General features: G+C 44.2%; 1 protein-coding gene across 1 annotated transcript; it reads left to right on the forward strand.

Moving 5' to 3' along the window:
• Positions 1-917: 917 nt before the first annotated feature.
• On the forward strand, positions 918-8,852 carry LOC125253532. The gene is made up of 2 exons (XM_048167543.1): positions 918-8,470; positions 8,582-8,852. The coding sequence occupies exon 1, from the start codon at positions 1,247-1,249 to the stop codon at positions 7,847-7,849; it is 6,603 nt and encodes a 2,200-aa protein (XP_048023500.1). The 5' UTR covers positions 918-1,246; the 3' UTR covers positions 7,850-8,470; positions 8,582-8,852.
• Positions 8,853-11,257: the final 2,405 nt, after the last annotated feature.

The following is an 11,257-nucleotide window of genomic DNA, read 5'->3' on the forward strand; positions in this document are numbered from 1 at the left end:
TTAACTGCCTGAGTTGGTGATTAACACTAAACAGTGTAAAAATCAGTTTAACAGTCTCATCCCAGCTGTAAATGTCATTGGCTGTTAGTCTTGTGTTGGCGGGTAATACAAATCGACATGTTCATGACACATAGTGTCTTTCAGAATGCTCTCAAATGGGTGTGTTTTGGCTAAGGATAAGCAAACAGCGTACCTTATATGCACGCCAAAACTCATTTTGGCTTATACATTCCACGATAAAAAAACACTCGTATTGTAGAACTTTCCAGCAGGTGTCGCTATTATTTTACATATGCATATCATTATTGATAGATGTTATTATTATGTTTTGGGGTATTTGAAGAAATAAGTATGTATATTTACCATCTCATTCTAAATTTGAGGACATTTATGTTATATTTCGTATATGTTAATCTTACTAGGTTACAGGTATGTTTTATTATCTTTCCTAGTCACCAGATTATGTATATGTATATGCGTAGTTAGTCAGTGCGCAGGCGCCGCCTATGTTCATTTTCATTCTGTTGTTGGATCAGGACTGGTACGCTTGCCGGTGAGTGTCTGTAAACTGGCATTGCTAGTAATTCAGATTAAGAATTAATATTTTATGATTGTATAATTTCATTAGTTAATTCTGATGTTTGTTTTTTGTGTTTCATTGTAGGTTTACGACCTAGCAGTCGAACTAACTGATTAGTTAAGACAAGCTAAACGTCACACATAACTAGCTTGTGGATGATTATTGTGCATTTGTACACAATAAAGGCTCGAGTTGTATCCGCCGTGCTTGTCCTGAAACCCTTCCAGTGGGGAGTTTAGTGAGCTATACCAGACAGCTTATTAAAAAACTGGACAGTCGTAAACCGCCGTCAGAGCCGTGCTAGAGAATTCACGGACACCGAGTGAGCGGAGGAGAAGCCATCGTTGATGACCGACGTCGGGATTGGAGACCCGTATTCTGAGAAAGAAGCGGCCGTTAACAACACCACTTCAACGGAGAAGCCAAAGCTAATAGCTAACGGGGCCATTAAAGTGCTGAATAACTTCTACAACCGTGAGTAAGACTGTGTGAATGTTAATAGCTGCGGGGCTAATAACGCAGCTACCGGACGTAACGGCTGAATCGAATCCTTTGAACCGAATCTTTCTGAACGAGTCTTTTGAGTCGATTCTTCTGAACGATTCTTTTTGCCAAAAAAGTGATTTTAGTGATTCTGATCACTGAAAAGAGGAAAAAGAGACAGAAATGGCAGATGAAAAACCAGATTTAGAGAGTTTAAAGCGGAAACGCTCAAATGTTCAACGAGTCTTTACAACAAGAATAAACCGCCTTGAAGTTAGTGCTGGCCGTTTACGTGAAGTTGAGTTGTCAGAAGAGTTAGCGAGATTAAAGGATGATTATGACAAACTCCTTGATGTCAGTAATGAGTATGTTGACGCTTTGAGCCAGTTAGACCCTACAGGTGATGACAGTGAGTCACGGGACGCTCTGACGAGGAGGGATGCCAGTGAGCAAAAATTCCTTGAAACTGAGAGCAAGATCATGGAAATGCTGTGGTCTAAGTATGCAGAGCCAGACATAGACACTCTTGTAACACAGTTCAAGTCTGCTTTTGATCGAGCTGAGGCACTCGGCACAAGTAAAGTGCCATGGACGCAGCAAAGGGTCGAAAGTGGTAAATTGGATAGGAAACTCCATGAACTCAAGGAGGCTGTTTACAATTGGAGAGATTATCGGCCATATGGAAGAGACAAATGGATGCTCTTTTTATCATTGAGAGAGGATAAAGAGCAACTGATGGATGAGTGGACATACAGACAAGAGAATGAGGTTATGAATAGGAACAGTACAGAACTAAAAGGCGATGAGGAGGCAGAGGATGAAGATGAGAGAGGCGATGACGCGGTCGGGGGGCATGTCATAACAGATACCGACAGCCTTACAGCTGCAAATAGCATCACCTTTACCCAACCAGTAACCCTTGCTATTACTACTCCACCTGTTAACAGTCAGCCTGCTGTTGTCAATCCGCCCTTTGAGGGGCAGGGAACTGTATATGTTACAAGCTGTCCTTCATTCAAGTACACAGACAGAGCAAGCATCTCTACCTCTGCTGCTCAAGGTTCTTCAGTCACTAGTCAACCTCAGAGCAGGTATGTTGCAGCTACCACACACAATACCCCCCAACAAACATTACAGCCCATTCTACAGTCAAGAAGGTCTGATAGTGGACTTGGTGTCAGTTTTGCCTTACCTCCAACTCTTGCCAGCACGCCACAACTATTAAGCAATCGTGCTGCTCCGCCTGTCGATATCAGCATGGGACAAAGTAGTAGCATGCCATATAGTAGCCCTGGTTCGTACGCCGGTGGGGATAACAGCTATCAGTGGGCCCGACCAAAAATAAGGCTCACACCCATAAGCTTACCTAAATTCTCCGGGGACAGGAGGGATTATTGGCATTGGAAGGCTGAATGGGAGAGTATCCAGGCGCAAGCGGAGCCTACGGGGTCAAGGGAATGCAAGAAACTTCACTTACTAGACAGTATAAGTGAGTCTGTGAAAAGTGAACTTAGGCTGTTGCGCTGCAAAGATGCAAACGATATCTTCAGGGAATTGGAGAACCGTTATGGTGACAAAGCACAAACGGCCGAAGAGATCGTGTTGGAGCTTCAATCACGACCTGCTGTAAAAAACCATCAGCCACGAGAGACATTAGAGTTGATTCTAGCAGTGGAGAGGGCAGTATTGGACCTCACAGACCTGGGGTGTGAAGACGCTGTACGGAATCAGCTGGTGATTCGGTCTTTGGAGAGTAAACTCCCTGAAGTTATGAAGAGAGAATGGCTCATGTGTGTGAGAAACCCTGTGAATGACGTCCATCCTGGAAACCGTTTCGACAGGCTCTTGACGTTCCTGGAAGACCAAAAGTCGTTGCTTGTGAGGTTGGAGCAGTTGCTACCCAGCAAACCATGGCCTGCTAATGCTCCTGGGAGATCAAGCCACTGGGAGAAACCAGGTGGAAGATGGAGAGAGAAGAAGTCGTTCACTAAGACTTCAGCAAGTGAAGTCAAAAGGGACTCCAAGCAGTTACCATGTGCCGTGTGTGGTGATGGAGATCACGGTGGTAAACTGTTTCGTTGTAAAACTTTCAGAAAAGCCAATCTGTCAGAGAAGAAAGCTCAACTGAAAAAGGTGAAAGCATGTACAAAGTGCTTGGATGTTCACGGAGTCGAGAGTGACTGCACTCCAAAGTTTCTCTGTCGTAAAGAAGAGTGTAAGAAAGGCGACACTCCAGCGGACCACCACTATTTCCTTTGCCCTAAAGCTTCAACAAAGAAGGATGCTGCTAAGAGGGAAAATAAAGCAGAGGAAAAGCAGGGAACTCGAGGTCCGACAGAGGAGCAAGAAGCTGTGTTCGCCAAGTTAGGACTGACTCCCCACCAGTTGGAGGCTGTCCGCAGAGCCTGCACTAACAAGGCAACGTCGACAGTGTGTTCTGGCAAGAGTCTGATAGAACAGAGTGGCTTGAAAGAACATCCAGTCCTCATGATGCTGGTACCGGTCACGACAAAGAGAGGAGACAGCCTTGGAGCTTTGGTTGATCTCGCATCTGACACAAATTACATTACACACCAAGCTGCGGAAAGGCTCGGACTGACTGGTGAACCGATCTCCCTTGTCGTGTATGGTGTTGGTACGATGAAGGTGAAAGTTGATACGAAAAGGTATCTTGTGAAAATAAAAGTGTGGACCTCCCGAGGAACCTTGAAACTCCACGAGATGATTTGCTATGGGATGGAAGACATCGCCAAAGTGGATCGAGTGGTGAAATCGGAGCGGCTAGAGCAGTTTTTCCCTGAAGTGGAGCCGGGAGAACTGGCCCGCCCGAAGAAGATCGATCTATTAATCAGCACTCGTGAAGGCCGATTAGCTCCGCAAAGACTGCAAAGAGTCGGCGATCTGGTGTTGTGGGATGGTCCTCTGGGCAAGATCGTGAGTGGTGTGCATCCAGACCTCTTCGAAGAAGTGGAGGTGGCTGCATGGCGGTCGAAGACGCACTTTGCTCATTCAATGAGAATGTTAGCTGTCAAAGTTGAAGAACACTTCGTGGGAAGGCCAGGAGGCCATTTTGAGCAAGAAAACAGAGTAGAAGTTCGAACGACAGCAGCATGCAATAAAGAGGTTCTTGAGTGGCTAAAGTGGGATAGCATTGGTGCTGCCTGTGACCCTATCTGTGGAGGATGTCGCTGTGGAAAGTGCTCGCCGGGAGGAAAGGAGATGTCCCTGGCTGATGAAAAAGAGCTGGAGATAATAAAGGCAGGTCTAACCTTCAGAGAGAGAGACACTCACAGTGACCAGCCCCACTGGGATGCTAAGTACCCCTGGAAGGAAAACCCAGTCTCTCTTCCTAACAACCGAAAGGCTGTGGAAGCAACGTTTCTGAGGACTGAGAAGCGGCTCACGAGAGACCCTCTGTGGAAAGAGGCTTACATGAGGCAAGTCCATGAGATGGTAGAGAGGGGAGCTGCTGTTAAGCTCACAAAGGATGTTATGGACAGCTGGAAAGGTGCTGTGTGGTGGGTGAGTCACCTAACCGCCCCAAATCCCCATTCAGTGACTACGCCAGTACGACTCGTCTGGAACAGCAGCCAGGAGTTCGGAGGGGTTAGCATGAACAGCATTCTGCTCAAAGGCCCAGACGTCTTAAATCCCATCAGAGCGGTGCTCCTCAGATTCCGGGAAGGAGAACATGCGGCCATCGGAGACATCACCAAGATGTATAATTCGATCTGGCTGGAGGAACAAGAAGTCCATGTGCATCGATTTCTATGGAGAGACTCACCGGAGGATGAGATTGAGGATTATGCTGTCGTGCGGGTGAACATGGGGGATAAACCTGCGGGGTGTATTGCGCAGGTTGCCATGCGAGAGACCGCGAAGTTACCCCAGTTCTCTGATATGAAGGAGGAAAGAAGGGTCATCGAGGAAGACTCCTATGTCGATGATCTCCTCACGTCCCACAATGACCCAAACCGTCTAGACAAGATTCAAGAGGGAGTGGAGAAGATACTGATAGCAGGAGGCTTCTACCTCAAGCCGTGGATCCGGTCTGGTCAAAGTGGGAGGAGAGTCGGGACAGAGTCCATGCCAGTGACTCTGACGTTGCCCAACCAGTTAAGGGAGGAAGATAACAAAGCCCTGGGGGTTGGTTACCTCGTGCAAGAGGACAAACTCTTTGTGATGGTCTCTATCAACTTCTCCAGTAGGAAGAAGAAGATGAGAACTGAGATTGACCTCACTGAAGAAGAAGTGGAAGTAAAAACACCAAACCCACTTACTCGTCGTGTTTTACTAAGCCAAATAGCTGGTCTGTATGACCCGATCGGTTTGGTAACTCCTGTGAAACAGAAAGGAGTAATCCTTGTGAGAAGAGCCTTCCAGGAAGCTGGCAAGCTTACTAAAGATACCTGGGATGAACCTCTCTCTGACGACCTCAGAAGAAAGGCAATTGAGCTGTTCAAGGAGTACGCTCGTCTGAGTAGCATCAAGTTCTACAGAAGCCTCACACCTTCTGGCTGGAAGGGTAGACCCTGGGGAATCACGTTTTCTGACGGGAGCTGTGAGTCCTATGGTGCAGTACTGTACTTGCGATGGGAGACGTCAGATGGTGTGGTCACTCGGCTGGTAGAGTCAAAGGCCAAGTTAACTCCTCTCAACCAGAAAGGTGATGCCGTCAAGGCTGAGGTGTGTGGAGCTGTCTTTGCCACACGTCTGAAAGGATACGTGTTGAAGCATGGACGATTGGACGTGGAGAAGTGGTATCATTTCATTGACAGTCAGACGGTGCTTGGGGCCATCCAGAGAGAGAGCTACGGGTTCCAGACATTTTTTGCGAACCGAATCGGGGAGATTCAGAAGGCTGGAGCTGTAACTGACTGGTGGTGGATACCAGGCGAGGTCAACATCGCTGATCTAGTCACGAGAGGGTGCTCTCCTGAACTGCTGGGTGAGAATTCTGTGTGGCAGAAGGGTCCCGAGTTTCTGTCTAGTCCAGTAGAAGATTGGCCCATAAAGTCCGCCTCAGAAGTGGCAGCTGATGCTAGAGAGGTAGTGAGTGGGCTCCAGAAGAAGGCCTTCTCAGTGGTCCTTACCAGAATTCAAGCAAAGAAATTGTTAAATCCTGGCAGTCCTGGTGGTGAAGATCCAATAGTCACAGATGGAGTAAGCGGGGCTCCAGTGTCCTCCGAAAATGGGATGGAATTGACCTTAACTGAGACTAAGGAGAAGGAGACTCTGTGGGGAGCCGCGCTCATAGACCAAGTGGATCCAACAAGGTGCAGTTCTCTTACTAGACTTTGTGGAGTAGTTGGTTATGTCCGCAGAGCTGTAAAGAAGTGGTTGGCCCATGTAGGCAGGGCCTCCAAGCCAGCAAAGTGGGAGGCAGTATTGACAGTAAAGGAACGCAAAGCTGCATTCGAAGACCTGTGCTTAGCCGCCCAGAATGGAGTTACGTTTCCTGTGACGACGCTAGACAGACTCGTTGTCAGTAGGGATGAGGCTTCAGGGCTACTGAGATGTCATGGTAGAGTCCAGGCTTTGACCCAAGGAGAGATTGGTGTACCCTTGGTTCCCTACAAGGCGTGGATCAGCACTCTTCTCGTGAGAGAGGCCCATGAAACTAATCACGAAGGGGTTGCTGGCACACTCCTCCGTGTGAGGTCTAAAGCATGGGTGGTGATGGGTTCAAGGATTGCCAGAAATGTTGTTGATTCTTGTATGCATTGTCGGAAGATCAAAGCAAGAATGTGCAAACAGGTGATGAGTGAACTTCCCCTTGAACGAACTAAACCAGCCGCACCATTTGAGTTTACGACGTTAGACCTTTTCGGTCCTTATGTTGTTAAAGATACTGTAAGACGAAGAGCGGAGATGAAAGTCTGGGGCGTGGTATTCAGCTGTATGGCTTCGAGAGCAGTACATGCTGACATTGTGGAAGATCTGTCGACGGAAGGATTCCTGAAAGCATACCAGCGCTTCACAGCTCTTAGGGGTCACCCAAGAAAGCTCTGGTCGGACCAAGGGACCAACTTTGTGGGTGCCAGACCTGTGTTACAGGAGCTTTATGAGTTCCTAAGTAACATCGACAAGGATCAGATCCAGAAGAAGGCAGTAGTTGGAGGAACCGACTGGACGTGGGTGTTTCACCCGGCTGACTCTCCTCATCGAAATGGAGCAGCCGAGGCAGCAGTTGGTGTACTTAAGAGAGCTTTAAGTAGTGTTGGCAAGGAATGTAATCTGACAGCACTGGAATTCCAGACCCTTCTGTACCTGGCTGCTAATCTGTCAAATGAGAGACCTATCGGTGCCAGAGCTCAGGTACAAGATGAGACCGTGGAAGTAATCACTCCCAACTCGCTTCTGCTCGGTCGCGCAGGACCCAATGGGGACTCCCGAGGTTTTGAGTATCCAACTTACCCTGTCGTGCGTCTAAGAACAATCCAGATTGAGGTTGATAAATTCTGGAAGCGATGGAGCCAGCTGGCAGGTCCAAACCTCTATATCCGCCAGAAGTGGCACGCGCCTGCTAGAAATGTTGCAGTGGGTGATCTGGTATGGTTAGCTGATCAGAACGCACTGAGGGGTCAGTTCAGGCTGGGTCGAGTTGTGGAGGTGTGTCCTGATGCGAGGGGTGTAGTACGAGATGTGAGAGTGGCAACATGTCGAAGTTGTCCAGTTTCCGGCGGACAGTTCAAGAGAAACCGAGGTGAGGAGAACTATCCCTCCACCATCCTCCACAGGGATGTTAGGAGGTTGGTGGTTCTGCTTCCAGTGGAGGAGCAGTAAAGGATCCCCACCATGGTGTGTTTCGGTGAAGGATCCCCACCATGGTGTGTTTCGGTGAAGGATCGAAACTTTCCCCGCTACCATCTTCCCCGAGGCTGGTAGTGTGTTTCGGTAAAGGAGGTCGTAATATTATCAAGGACAATGTGTGTTGTTTTGGACATTAAAACTACCATGAAGATAGTTATTCATGTTGTAACATGATACGTTCATATTCAAGTATGCAATGTTATTTGCATGGATAGAGATAATTTCATATCTAGAAGTGAATTGTTTGGTTGTGGTGGCCTACTTGGATTCTAGAATCAGTAGACCAAGTGGGAGGTGTAGAACTTTCCAGCAGGTGTCGCTATTATTTTACATATGCATATCATTATTGATAGATGTTATTATTATGTTTTGGGGTATTTGAAGAAATAAGTATGTATATTTACCATCTCATTCTAAATTTGAGGACATTTATGTTATATTTCGTATATGTTAATCTTACTAGGTTACAGGTATGTTTTATTATCTTTCCTAGTCACCAGATTATGTATATGTATATGCGTAGTTAGTCAGTGCGCAGGCGCCGCCTATGTTCATTTTCATTCTGTTGTTGGATCAGGACTGGTACGCTTGCCGGTGAGTGTCTGTAAACTGGCATTGCTAGTAATTCAGATTAAGAATTAATATTTTATGATTGTATAATTTCATTAGTTAATTCTGATGTTTGTTTTTTGTGTTTCATTGTAGGTTTACGACCTAGCAGTCGAACTAACTGATTAGTTAAGACAAGCTAAACGTCACACATAACTAGCTTGTGGATGATTATTGTGCATTTGTACACAATAAAGGCTCGAGTTGTATCCGCCGTGCTTGTCCTGAAACCCTTCCAGTGGGGAGTTTAGTGAGCTATACCAGACAGCTTATTAAAAAACTGGACAGTCTCTGTAGTCGCCGCAAGCTCCAAAAACGGCAATAAAAACTGGTGCAGCCTGGACCACGAATTATAATAAACACGCTCCAGCCAATAACCGACAAGAATGATTTTAAATGTGCATTCATGACTGTTTCAGGAAGCATGGAGGGGAGGGGGAGGAGGAGGAGGAAGGGTCTAGCAAGCCTCTGTTTTGTTTGACAACACTTCAAACGTCAACAGGAAGTTACTCCACCCAGGATCGCTTAGAGCACCTTTAAGAAAGAATGGGGGAAAGTCATGTGAGCTATGATTGGATATAATCGGTTATGATTGAATATGATTGGTTCATGCAATAAATCCCGCCTCTTGTTTTCATGCGCATTCTCGTCGAATCGCCCTGAATAAAGACGATGCCATTAACGGAAGACTAATTAAAAAGTAAGAAACAACTGTCACGTAGATATCACCCCTTTATGTCATGCCAAAATCAAACTTGAAATGGCCTGAAAACATGATGACTGTGGGGTTTTTTAATGAGCAATCAGTTTGATGAAATGATATCTTCATGTCTGTGCCTGTGAACAGTGCGTATAAGCTTGATGACTGCTGAAAATAAGATGACTATTAGAAAAGAAAAGCTGAGCATTAGTTCACAAATAATATATATTTAAATTGTTACTGCCTTTAGTTATTTTGGAGTAAATGTAAAAATGCATAAAAACACTAAATATATTAAATTTATACTTGGTTTAAATAAACAGAACATTACATAGTGTAAAAATACAAAATAGAATTGTTTTTTATGTAATGTTTATTTAATCAGTAAAAGTATTAGCATAATAGCTCTGAGAGCATGATTAAAATGATCAATGCGCAATATACCTTTACTTTCACAACAGAAATTTAAATTATATTCTTCTGTTAATAACATTTTTAAAAAGAAAAAAAAAAACATTACTTATCTGAAAAAGTAACTGATGTTATGGTGGATGTTATGGAACTGTATGTTATGACATGGACATATGTTATGGAGTAATTTTTTCAAATAACATAACTTCACTCATTACTTTAAAGTCTGATTATGTAACATGTTGTAACTTGTTACTATTTTTGTAACACTGCCTGTCATTTTACAAAAGAATTTATCAGCAAAAAATATTTTTGTATTCATTTTATTTTCATGTCTACATTTGATGCCAGGACCAGCCAGTTATGCAAACACATCAGGTAGTTTCAAACTCAGGACATGGTGGATATCAGAAATAAAATGACATTACAGACAACAAAGCTGTCTACACTGGAAGCATGGTGTCTTCATTTGACAGACCCCTTATTTCTATTTTTGAGTTCTGCACAGCTACTGGACTTTTTTCCCCATCCATCACAAATAAAATCTATTTTATAATGAATTGCATACAGTATGTGTGAATTTCCATGAATTTAATTCAGAGTGGGAGAGAGCTTGCTTTGCAAGAAACATCTCTAAAGCCACAAATATACTTTATGCACATTCTTGCCTTCGAAATTATGCACCCACACAATTTGGAACGCAAGGACGAGCAAAGTTGATCTGCATTCGCGTAGGCTACGTGCATGAAGTATGTTTCTGGCTAAAAACAAGTAGAGTAACAAAAACTTTATTGAGAGAGTGTGTTAATGAGAAGAGAGCCTTTACCGAGTCTGAGTCGCAAGCTGCACATAAAGACCTTTAAACAATTGGATACACAGGAATCCATTTTGGTTTCAACAAAATGTAAGTAAATATTTTACTTCAAACAGCATTCTTTTGTTCAATGTGCTCTGATGTATCTATATTACTGAGATACCTTTCCAGACAATTCAGTACATGATTCACTGAACTCTTCATGATTCATACAGAATCAACTGAAGCCGTTTCAATAATCCATTGCTACCGATCCACTGAAAATAACCCACTCAAAAGAGAGATTTATTCGTTAATCGGACATTGTTAGTTCTGATTCTAAACAAATTAAAGCTGCTGTCCATACATTTTTGGTGGGTTAAAAATGATCCAAAATCAATTTTTGAGCAAGTAAATAACAAGCCAGTGTTCAAAACTATCTCCTTACCTTAGCCGATTCACAACGGTATAAATGTTTTATAATAAAATCGGTACTGGTGGGTTTCTGCAGAAAATTCAAGCATGTAGATTCACTCGTAGTCAAAAGCAAAAGACTGCAGAGTGGCTACAGAAATTGAAATCTACAGGTAACGCTAATACACACTAAATACACAGTCACCCAATGCTGATGTTGTTCACATTACAACTTTGAGAAAATTTGAGTATAATAATAATAATTTGCATGGTTTGGCGTGATCCGAGCTATAAGCGATCGTTAGATTCAATCACCATTGGCAGCGCTATTTATGCTTTTTTCTCGGTTGGTCAGAACAAAAGTGGCAGACATGTCACTTGTTCAGATGACATTTTCTGGTGAAAATTTTCTGGTCTTATTTTGGTCATACTTCCAAGACGTAGAATCTGTGAT

Source organism: Megalobrama amblycephala, linkage group LG18 (assembly GCF_018812025.1).
Source record: "Megalobrama amblycephala isolate DHTTF-2021 linkage group LG18, ASM1881202v1, whole genome shotgun sequence".
Classification (NCBI taxonomy): Eukaryota; Metazoa; Chordata; class Actinopteri; order Cypriniformes; family Xenocyprididae; genus Megalobrama; species Megalobrama amblycephala.